General features: G+C 38.8%; 1 protein-coding gene across 1 annotated transcript; it reads right to left on the bottom strand.

Annotated features, from left to right (window-relative positions):
• Positions 1–250: 250 nt before the first annotated feature.
• On the bottom strand, positions 251–4,411 carry LOC109642455 (protein LBH). Its single transcript, XM_020107257.2, has 4 exons — positions 4,183–4,411; positions 2,754–2,832; positions 890–1,143; positions 251–471 (listed from the first exon to the last, which is right to left on the bottom strand). The coding sequence occupies exons 1-4, from the start codon at positions 4,206–4,208 to the stop codon at positions 336–338; spliced, it is 495 nt and encodes a 164-aa protein (XP_019962816.1). The 5' UTR covers positions 4,209–4,411; the 3' UTR covers positions 251–335.
• Positions 4,412–12,562: the final 8,151 nt, after the last annotated feature.

Below are 12,562 nucleotides of genomic sequence, written 5' to 3' on the forward strand. Positions count from 1 at the left end.
TGGGCCAGGCTTTCATGCTTTAGTAAACTGGATCTGATATTCATTCATCACATGCTTATTTGGTGTGGAATGAAAATGGTGTTGCAAAGGGGAAAATCACCCTGAGAAGTACTGGTAAGGTAGTTACTCATTACAGATACAGTAGTGCAGCAGTTAACCACAGATAATACTAAACTAGATATATCAATCAGCAAATAGCAATACTGGATTCAGCTTCAATTTTTTAAAAATCTGAAATGGACCTTGCATCTTCAAGGATTCTTATTTATTGGTATAGCACTCATGACCTGATTACACATTTTAAATACACACAATTCAGGTAAACTGCAATTATGTCAGTCTGTACTGTTCTCTGTACTCTTCAGACATGGTGGAGCAGCTTCAAGGTGGGGGGGGGAGTCAGGTGGAGTCAGCCGTGAGAGGGATAGTTGACTCTGGGATGGTCCAATAGAAGACTTCCTGGCAACTGAGCTGCAACAATAATAATTCAGAGACACTGTCAGGTACAAAGGATACAGAGTATTGATGACCCGACATTCAAATTTGACTCAAAACTGCGTCATTTACATCATGTTTTTAGTGTAAATGTTCTCTGATATCCTTCTCTGGAGGAAAATTGTGTTTTTGAAACATATATGATCCTCCAACTGCTATGACATTACAGCTATTGCATTGCACAGTATGTGTGGTATCCTCTGATGTGAGATCTGTGTTGCATGACTTTGTTTCCACGTGCGGTCAAACTCTTGCATAGCCCAAACAGCTTGTAAGTTTTTTACTCTTGTAAGTGCAGAAATGAGCACAATAATGCGGACAGACAGTAAAATGAACACAGGTCAAATGTGTTTGAAAGGTAGGATCAAATATGATATTACTGCAATCTCCTCACCGTTCTTCCATTCCCATGTCCTCCTGCTGAGCTCCATCCACAGAGACCTCTGTGTGATCACCAGATTTTTCCTCCTCATCATTCACATTGTTGCTCATTTGGCATCGTCGAGGCCAGTGAAGCTCCCTGCTCTCCAACTCACTGTGCTCTGTGGGCTCCACAACAATAGAGGGGAGACGCTCCCTCCTATACAGAAAGTCTTCAGGGTAGGAACTGGAATCTGAATCTTCATTCTTGTTGGCTTCTGGAAAGATCTGGAACAGGCAGATATATGATTTGTATTCATTTCCTTAAAAAAAAAAAGGTTATGTTATTCCAAACTTTTAAAAAGTTGTAAAAGCATCTGAGGATACATCTGCAAATATTAACCCTCAGACCTTCCAAGTCAATTCTGAACCACCACACTTAATGCAAATGTTACTGACAGATCGAGAGAGTTATCAAGCTTCACAACTGATTAGCCAAGCAAGTACTAGGCTTTCCCCATTGAATGTTGCTCTTTCAAAATAAATTGTTTTGTATTATGTCATCAGGGGAGTGGACAGGCAGTGTTGGCAATCCAATGTTTAAGACAAAGCACTACTACTGCTTTTCGTAAAAAAGTCACCCCTTGAACACAAGGATGGGCTTCCCGTCCACAGTGCGTATACATGCACAGTAAAATTGTATATTTAGTATTAGGGATCTTTTAACAATGACATGTTACATGTGCTAATATTATTCTGAATTTATAATAATTCTTTAGACATGTATACTGCACATTCATTATATGTCTCAGTTATGGCAGTTTGCAAAACACAGCCTCTTAACACAGCTTATTAATATATGTCAGCTACATTAGCTAACCTAAACCAAAGAGACACACATTTTTAATTCTCAAATTAAATTAAGAGTCCAAAGCTTGCAGAGATTTAACAGTCAAACTGCACATGTATTTTTTTCTTTAACTTTTTACCTTTTTAACCAACTAGACAACAGTTTACAAGTCTAGGGTTGAGAGTTAGGGAAAAATGTTTAAAAAACACGGTGATTGACATAGAGGGGGCTTCATACACGTCCAAGGATGGTTGATGGATAATTTTTCAAGACTATGCACAGTTGCATGTAAATGGAAATATTAAAGACTTAATACATTTCATTCGCCAAGTAAACAGCTTAAGAGGTATTGTAGCGATCGGTGAGTCTGATTCGACGGCATGTTGCAGGGGCTCATGGGAGTGTTGTGTGTTTTGGTGATGTTTAGCCATTTTGACTGATGTTTTGTCTATGTTCAGACTTGGTATAAATTGAGTAATAATAAATAACAGCTGGGACAATGTGCTTTTTTAATAATTTAATAATTTTACTATTATTATATTTCGTCATTACGTTTCTTAAGTAGTTAGAGTAAGTAATTGTAATATTTTAATTTGTGTTGTATTTTTTCACTCTAATTTGGTATTTTTATTCCAACAATGTAGTCAATTTTAACCGGTCTGGGGTAAAAACAAATAACCATGCTGGGTCAAACCCATTACTCAACCCAGCATTGGTTCAGTCCAACTGTTATTGCAGCAATGCATTTAAAAAATAAATGCAGGGTTATAAATAGGTTGTAGTTTTCAATGTAATCCTCTTTCTTTTTTAATGATTGAAAAGACACAAATACAAAAGTAAAAGGCGACTGGGAAGTAAGGCAGAGTATATAAAGGTACATGTTTTTGTGTATTATCATCTTGCACTGCCAGAAATATTTTCAGCAAGCAACTCGAACAGGAACAAGAAAGTGAAGAACTATTGAGATAACACTGTTTCAACAAATCAAACATGTGGATTTGAAAACAAATGATGCAATTTTAGCAAGAGAAAAAAAGGCAATCCGTACCTGGTAGGCTCTGCTACCTCTTCTCTGAACTGAACTGTCGTCCATCTGAGATTCTACTTGACTGAGAATGGTGCTCATACTGCAAAAAAAACAAACTTGTTTAATTAGTTTTGCCTGAAGCATTTATACTGTGAAAAGTCATTACTGGCCCACTGAATTTCAGCAACATAATAACAGAATGTCTTCTTTGCCCCAAGTCTACAATGCAATGACCGTGACATCAACCACACTATATAAAGTGCCTTGAGATCATGTGTGTTATGATTTGGTGCAAATACAAATACAATTTATTTTTGATTTGATTAAACTGAAATTGAAGGTTTCAGCAATGAACAGAAGCTACAGAAAAACAAAATTTGCTGATCCTTATCAATCAAATTATATCTGGAAACTATAAAGCTTTTCCACAGCAGCCATTCTAACATGAAATAAACTTCCAATCACATTAACGAGGGATTTAGTCTGTTTAGATATATGGAATTCTGGAATTTTTCCACCTGTTCTGGGTGTGTACATGTTGTCAGGACACAAACATTGATGAGGGCTTTGCTTTGGTTCGACTCAATGACAACCTCAGTGTATTTGTGTCAAACAATGTTTACGATCTCAAGTCACACCTTCAATGACATCTGGGTAACATTTTGGGCTTTTTGTAATGATGAGAGGTTAAAATTCCAAGTCATTGCTTTATTCTGTGACTTGAATTAAACATTTGAAATTCATTCAGATAGTCTAAAACGTACACAAATCTCACCTGTTAAACTGGAGCATTGGCAGAGGTAATAATTCCATACTATTCATTTACACATACATTTATAAACATATGGTCCAGGTTGAAAAATATTACAATTCCCCTTTAACCGATGTGATTAGAATATATGAGTTAACCTATTGTTTCATGTTGGAATGGCTGTTGTGGAAAAGCTCTATTTGGCACTACAACATCCAAGAACATATATATCAAAATAGATTCAAGACATGTGTTCAGAAGAAATAAAATTATAATATATATAACTCATCTTCACAGAGACTTAGATGGAGTGCATTATAAATCGTTTCAGTGAGACAAAAAATACTTGGGCTGTATTGAAAATGAGAGCATTGGATGAGGAGGGAGCCTGCCAAGTCAGAGTTTTTTTCCTCTGAGTTAATCTGCAGGTAAGCACTTAATGGAATAACAGGCTTGAACAACAAGTGACTTGTCAGCTGCAAAGATGGGGGAAGGGTGAGAAAAGGTGCAAAAAAAGACAGCCTGAGATAAAGGGTAATCATTTTCAAGGAATTAAGAGGATAATTTAATAGCGTGATTATCCTGTAAGATGACATCAACAATAGTGCTTTAAGAATATAACACAAAACACCATTTATCTCAGCTATCGCAGCATGGGCAGGAAGATACATCATGTCAAGTATTTGTTATGTATCTTACCTGTGTGAGGCAGGAATACAGCTCATCTTTATAGGTATTTCAAGGATTAAAAGATTTTTGGGTTAAAAAGAAGAAAGTATTCCCTATGTCTTCTTTTACAAAGACAGCTGAGGAACTATTCCTATTGAAAGTTGGTCACTCTGTTCTGTCAGTCACTTTTGTTGACTTTCCTGACAGTCACACATTCAGCTAACTTCCTTTACCCCCCTCCTCTTCTCCTCCTCTTACTTATTTTCCTCCAATGGCCCGCTCACTGACGCACACAAACCAGCTTTACAAGCTGAAAGGCTTTAGCGTCACGCTCGATTACAAGCAAAGCCTTGATGTAACATGTGAGTGTGCAGCAATACAGAGCCTCACACTGTTCTGCTGCACTCATTCATCAAGTGTTGGACATTATTTTACATTATGATTAATTCAAGAGGCTGCTGCAGCTACAGAAGTCAATTTGAACCAGCAGGAAGTGCACGGCTGGAGTATTCATGTACATTAAATTTGCCTGACCTGGTTTGATAAAATGTTTAATTTCCCAGTGCTCTATAACTGTCATTTGTCCCTCTGATTTTTAATAAAAATCATAAAAAATCAGATTAACCACACGTTTAAAATGTAACTTTACTTTCTTAGGGCCTTCTCATCTCAAACCAAAGGATAAAAGACTAAACATGAGGTATAGAAAAGACAAACATTTATTCATTTACTTTGCTATTCCATCAAAGGAGTTGAGTTTAATATTTTCGGCAGCAGCAGTTCTACAATACATTTATGTCGACCACACAACCTGTTTATGTGCATTAATATCTACGAAAGTAATGAGGTATGTATTAAAGGTCCAGTGTGTAGTGAGGTGAGTAAGATCCTGGAGTTGCAGCAGTGAAGGGGAGGAGAGACTAAACCACTGGAGCAGAATGAAACTACAGGTTTGTGTTTTAATTATATTACTACATGGTCTGCTTGATATCAACAAGAACAACACAACACAGAGTGTATTTATACCACAGCTCTGTGTTTTAATTATATTACTACATGGTCCGCTTGATATCAACAAGAACAACACAACACAGAGTGTTTTTATACCACAGCTCTGTGTTCACATCTTACTGAGTAATGTTCCTGTAACATTAGCTGTGCAGTGCACGTCAGTCACTGACTGTAAAACTTCAGAGACACCACTGAACAATTGTTATATGAATACTGTATGTTACAGGAATATTTTGTTACTGTTTCACATATGTAGGATGAAAAGCATCCTACAGCCTACAACCCTAATAACTGGCATTATCACATAACTAACATAATATAGAGCTAATAATAAAGCCTTGTCTGAGTTTTTCCTGTGTTTTTAGACACTTATTGAACAGATAAGCGTGGAGCAGCACAGGAGCTGACAGCTGCAGTTATGGTGACCCACCTTCTGCTGGAGTGTCATGGTGTTCTTATGAACTGTAGGGACACACCTTTCAGACAGCCAGAGGAAATGCTGTTGTCAGGATCCTGAAAACCGTGAGTCTACCAGCATACTTCTCCCAGTACTGCCTAGAAGTTTTTTACATATTCACAGGCAGTACCAGGAGGATGATACGGTGTTAGACCATATTAGAGAGTGTGGGATGACAACGTTACTGCAGCATATCAACATTTTATTTATTGTCAACATGGCACTTTAGGCCAGGGAACCCATCTTGTCAACCCCAGCTGCTTTATTTGTCCATCTGAAGGCTTCATACAGTACCGAAAGTATCCACACACCTGTACATAGGTGTAAAAAGATATATTGATGGTTATTATTATTACTTCTGTTATATCTTTTTAATTTAATCAGTTTTTTTATTTCTTTTTAATGAATATATTTATATTTCCCACTATAAATATTTGTTCAATTGAGTTTAAACTGTAAAAAAAAGTGCAATAATAAAAGGGGCATTAAACAGATTTGTTGGGTTTATTTTGAATATATATTATATACATAAACAGATTTTTTTACACAGGTTGGTGTGCCTGAAAGGCACCATGATTCAGCGTTGCTTTTTAAGGATGACTAGTGACCTCCTGTCTGGATCAGTCCAGTTGAAAACAGTTACAATAATTATTAATATAATATTTGACATTTATATCTAGTTTTACTAAAGCAATGCTAATATGAGTATGACTTAGAGTTTGTATTCCACAAGAATGATGTCAAAACAAATAAAGAGTGCATATTTTATGTGTATTTATAAAAATGCATCTTTTATATAAAACAATATTTGTATAGTCTTCTGAAGCTGAACCATTCAATATCTGATATACATGTAAACAACTTTGAACATTGACTGTGCATGTGAGTGATTAATTTCAGATGCAAACAAATAATATTACAATACTAAAGCATTTCAAACTTTGTTTTAATGGATATAGTAAAATGGCATCCAGAAAGGAGAGGAAATAACAAAGACACAACAACAAAACAAATAAACTTTTTGTAATAAAACAGAGAATCAACATTAAAATTTTTCAATGCATTGACTTGCCTGTGTTCCAGTGCAAACTCCATTGCTAAATACAACCGGATCCGAAAAAGGTTTTTCTTTCATTGAAGTTAATGTATCAAGGTCAGAAAGCTGTAAAAGAACAGTAAGAAAATAAGTGATACATGACACAGTGGTCTTCTCCTGTAATTAATGATTTTACATCCTGAGGTGGTGGGAAGTTCACTAAGCCAAATAAATACATCTAGGATGACTCAACAAGTACTACAATGATCTAAGTTAGGCACGGTTCTTCAGGCAGCTTCTTCAGTAAACAAACGCACACTGTCTATGTGTCCACACTCCAGACCAGCTGGTGGTGGTAATGCACCAAACTGTTCTTAGCCTCCCGCCAAAAAGCCAGAAGAAGAGGCAGTAAACATATGTGAGATGTCGCCTCAGACTGGTTTGTCCTGTTAGTGATTTCTGTGTTTGACCCACGCTATGGAGATACTATGAATTTATAAGGCTTATTCTATTGAAATACAAACAATACGGTTTTTATTTCAGGCTCACTACAGAGTTAATACAACTTAGATATGAGGATTATGTCCCATTGTTTTGCAAAGAGAGCCTTAGAAAACCTCAGACATTTTACACACTGCTACTTTCACAAACTGTGTAAACATCTGTTTGAAATTCATTATTCCTGAGGATTTGTACAAGTCACAATAACGACAATTAGTAACATCCTGTCTCAAAAGAATGCTGAAAGTTATTCCATGCATTTGTTATCCCTAGAATGGACTACTGCAACTCAGGCCTACATCTCATCCAAAGTATTGGGTGCTGACATCAAGCCTGGGAGCAATAGCGATAACGACACATGTGTTAAATGTAGCTTATTTGCCAGGATGGAGGCGAGGATGAGCCTTTTAGAGTCGCGGCTCTGCACCATGGAGAGTAGATCGTGTAGAGATGTAGCTAGCCAGTCCCCAGTAGCCGGTGCGAGCCACATAGCTGTAGCTTCTCCAGCCCCCCCAGCAGCTCCCGAGCAGCCGGGAGGACAGGTGGGTTGGGTGACTGTGCGAAACAAGAAGCGTAGCCCTAAACCGAAGCCCCAGGTTCACCACCAACCCGTTCACGTGTCAAATAAATTTTCCCCACTCAGCGACGCACCCGCTGAGCAACAAACTCTGGTTATTGGCGACTCTATTCTAAGGAACGTGAAGTTAGCGACACCAGCGACCACAGTTAAATGTATTCCCGGGGCCAGAGCGGGCGACGTAGAGTCCTATTTAAAACTGCTGGCTAAGGGTAAGCGTAAGTACAGTAAGATTATTATTCACGTCGGCAGTAATGACCTCCGACTACGTCAGTCGGAGATCACAAAAATCAATATTGATTCGGTGTGTACATATGCAAAAACAATGTCGGACTCCGTAATTTTCTCTGGACCCCTGCCTAATGTTTCCAGCGATGACACGTTTAGCCGCACGTCATCCTTTCACCGCTGGCTGTCGAGGTGGTGTCCAGATAACAACGTGGGCTTCGTTAACAATTGGAAAACTTTTTGGGGGAAACCTGGTCTGATTAGGAGAGACTGTATTCATCCCACTTGGGATGGAGCAGCTCTCATATCTAGAAACATGACGACGTTTGTTAGAAAGTCCACACCGTGACAATCCAGAGTTGAGACCAGGAGGCAGAGTCGCAGTCCTACACGCTTCTCTGCGCTTCTATTCAAACAGTCACCATCACAATGTCCTATAGAAACTGTGTCTGCCACCCGACCACCTAATTTCTTTAAATCAAAAGTACACAGGAGAGGGGTGATACACTCAAACCTAGTCAAAATTAACACAGCCAAAACATCAGCTGAAAACACAACTATAAAATGCGCTTTATTAAATATCAGGTCACTAAATTCAAAATCTTTACTTATAAATGATCTCATTACTGATCATCAAATAGATTTATTATGCTTAACCGAAACTTGGCTACAAGACGGAGAATATGTAGGTTTAAATGAAGCGACGCCCCCAACCCACTCTAATACTCACATTCCTCGGAACACAGGCAGAGGTGGAGGGGTTGCAGCAATCTTTAAATCTGATCTATCTATCAACCCCCGACCAAAAGAGAGTTATAACTCTTTCGAAAATCTTAGAACCAGCCTCGTCCACCCAAGCCTGACGTCACATAAACCAATTAATATAGTCATCATTTATCGTCCACCCGCCCCTTACTCTGAATTCCTATCTGAATTCTCTGAATTTTTATCAGAACTAGTCCTTAAAACAGATCAAATCATTATAGCCGGTGATTTCAATATTCATGTAGATGTTGCCAATGACAGCTTTAGTTCAGCATTTAAATCAATAATAGACTCGATTGGTTTCACTCAACATGTGAATCAACCGACCCACTGCCTGAATCACACTCTTGATCTTGTCCTGACATATGGCATTGACATAGAAAATGTAACAATATTCCAACAGAACCCGCTTCTGTCTGACCATTTTTTACTTACATTTGAATTCAGAATTGTTAATTACGTCAATTCTGGACGGAAAGTCTATTACAGTCGATGTTTATCTGACAAAACTGTTCACAAATTTAAAGAACTGCTCCCCTCCTCACTTCCCTCTCAGCCATGTGTCAGTACAATACAAGAAGATTATCAAAACCTTACTCCCACACTAGTTGATAACTTTGTAAATAGTACTGCAGCCTCACTAAAAACAGCACTTGAAGCTGTCGCCCCATTAAAAAAGAAGAGAGTAAGTCAGAGGAGATTAGCTCCGTGGTATAATTCCCAAACGCGCATTCTAAAACAGACATCGCGGAAGCTAGAAAGGAAGTGGCGCTCCACCAATCGCCAAGACTTCCACCTAGCCTGGAAGAATAGCCTTATAAATTACAAAAAAGCACTTAGAAATGCCCAAACCTCGTATTACTCATTACTAATAGAAGAAAATAGGAACAACCCCAGGTTCCTCTTCAGCACTGTAGCCAGGCTGACAGAAAGTCACACCTCCACTGACCCATCTATTCCTCTAGATCTGAGAAGCAATGACTTCATGAGCTTCTTCGCTAATAAAATTACAACCATCAGGGATAAAATCCACCACCTCCTCCCAGTGAATAACACTGATACATTGTCTGGTCCTGAAACCATAGCACCAGATTTATGTCTAAACAAATTTTACTCTATTGATCTTCCTGAACTGACCTCGTTAGTTTCATCATCCAAACCAACTACTTGTCAGCTGGACTCTGTTCCAACTAGACTTTTTAAAGAAGTCCTCCCCCTAATTGACAGTTCCATTTTAAATCAGATTAATATGTCTTTGCTAACCGGCTACGTACCACAGGCTTTTAAGGTAGCCGTTATTAAACCTCTGCTTAAAAAGCCTACGCTTGATCCAGAGGTTTTAGCTAACTATAGACCCATATAGATCCAACCTGCCCTTCATTTCCAAAATCCTAGAAAAAGCCGTTGCTAACCAGCTAACTATCTAACAGTGGACTTATGCGTTATTACACATTCATCAACAGGTGACCGCCGAGCAAACAGTGGACATTTTTCAGGTCCCCTGTTGGTCATGCTTTAAAGGTCCAGTGTGTAAGATTTAGGTGAGAAGGAACTATTGGCAGACATTTAATGTAGAATAATCCTCATGATGTTTTCGCTAATTTAATCTAAATTGTATGAATTGTAGTTTTCTTTACCCCAGAAAAGGCCCGTTATATTCAAATATTTTGTATTTACATCGAGGGGACTCTCTCTACGGAGGCCGCCATGTTTTTTACATTAGTCCAGACTGAACAAACTAAACACCTTTTGAGTCGTTATGACAACTGAAGGCTACCAGAGGTTTTTTTTCATGTAGGGGGAGGAAGGGGAGGGTGAGATGAGGGATATGCAGCTGCAACATGCAATTTCAACAATACTTATCACAAAATTCTACACACTGTACCTTTAAATCAAGCTAAAATCATGTATAAAACCCTCTAGTGAATTTTTGTATTGAAATGATTGGTATCAGACTTTGACTAGACAGTCTAGATCCGCCATTCCCAAATTTAAGAATGCCACGGCCTAATTTGAAAACTGAAAGATTTGTGTGGCCCACCCACACACTTTTAATCATTACTATATGATCGACACACAAGAGTGGAATCAACTATTTCCAAACAAATTATTTATGTCACAGCCAAAATAATTGTATATGAACAAGGACATATGCAGTGCAAATCCAATAATGGGAAAAAAACAAAGCACTCTCAAAAGTCAAAACATTGTCCATAGTATTCCATCCATGTTTAAGCATAACAATTTGCAAAGCAACAAATGTAAAACATTCAGGGCAAATAGTAAATTATTAAACATATATTCTCACTGTTTGTATAAGAGAGCACTTACACATTTCATTTCACAATAATAATATCAGGAAGAAGAAAAACACATTCGCGCATAACCAAATATACTTGAGGCCTTTAAGGCTCCCCGAAAAAAAACACTCACTCTCACATGTCCATAAACTGACATTAACACTTGATTTCCTCCTGCCTTAGACCACAAGCAGTTTATCTAGATATACTGGATACTGAATCACACATTGCATAAAGTTACATTGTGTCACCTGTAACTCACCTAATGAGAGGGGTGATACTGCCACATGGTTGCTGTCAAAGTTTTGATGTCTGGCTGAATAGACGACAACTCCAGTCTGTTCCTGTACTTTGTCTTTAAAGCCACAACTGCTGAAAATCCAGTCTCACACAGATAAGCTGTGACAAAAGGCATTAGAAAGATCACTGCCTTCGTAGGCGGATCAGTATATTCCGAGTACACATGCATCCAGAAATGTGTCAGGTGCATCTGTGAGAGGATCAGCTTCAAAGCAATCTCACAAGTTAAATCCTCAAGTCTGACCTGCTCCCTGGAACTGAGGCCTGCGATAGCATTCTCGTAATGGGGGCCAAATGGGTTCTGGATCCAGCTATTCGGCTATCTATTCAATTCAATTCAATTTTATTTGTATAGCGCCAAATCATAATATAGGAGTGAGTACAGGAGCCCCGGAGCTGTGTCTTCAGGGTCTGCAGGTGCTCCTTGTTGACACCTGCCATGGAAGTCGGGATCTTCCTCTTTTTTGAGAAACTCAGGTTGTGAAGGAACTCGTAGTAGAACACTCTTCTGTCCCAAAGCTCAAGCTTCCTTATTGTGGCCTCCTTCCTTCCCGTGGAAGTGACACATGGTAACTGTTTTTCCTTGGAGGGATAGATTGAGGCCATTTAAGTAGATGAAAATGTTGGCCAAGTACGCCAACTTACATAGCCACTTGAAGTCACAGAATGATCAGTTCACACCAGGAGTGGACAAGAAATGTGAGCACCTTACTGCGCGACAGCCACCGCACTTCAGTGTGCAGGAGAAGCTGCCTATGGTCGCTCCCCATCTCCCAACAAACGTGATTGCAAGAGGGTGACTTTTGAGGAAATTTACTGTTCTCACTGCTTCATCCAAAATGGTCTTTAAATCTGCAGACATCTTTTTGTGGCCAGTGTCTCTCTGTGGATACAGCAGTGGGGTGCAGTAACTCCCGTTGTCCCCATGGCCCACTCCATCGGTGCTGAGCCCCACACAGTTTGCCCAGTCTAAATCATGGGAAACCATGAATGTATTCAGAGTCTCAAAAATGGTCCCTGTGTGAGGGTAAAGGTTTGCAAAACAGATAATCTTCATGTATTTTTCCATCATATTCATATCTAACAAAAGCAAGCAAATTTGACAAGCTTGGGATGTCGGTCAACTTATCGATTTGGAGAGCATAAAAGTCGCTTGCTCATATTCTGCCATTTCATCAATGCGGCACCTTCACTGTGTGATATCTGACAGGATACAATCTTCAAAAAAGGGGTGT

This window comes from Paralichthys olivaceus, chromosome 15 (assembly GCF_024713975.1).
Source record: "Paralichthys olivaceus isolate ysfri-2021 chromosome 15, ASM2471397v2, whole genome shotgun sequence".
Taxonomy (NCBI): Eukaryota; Metazoa; Chordata; class Actinopteri; order Pleuronectiformes; family Paralichthyidae; genus Paralichthys; species Paralichthys olivaceus.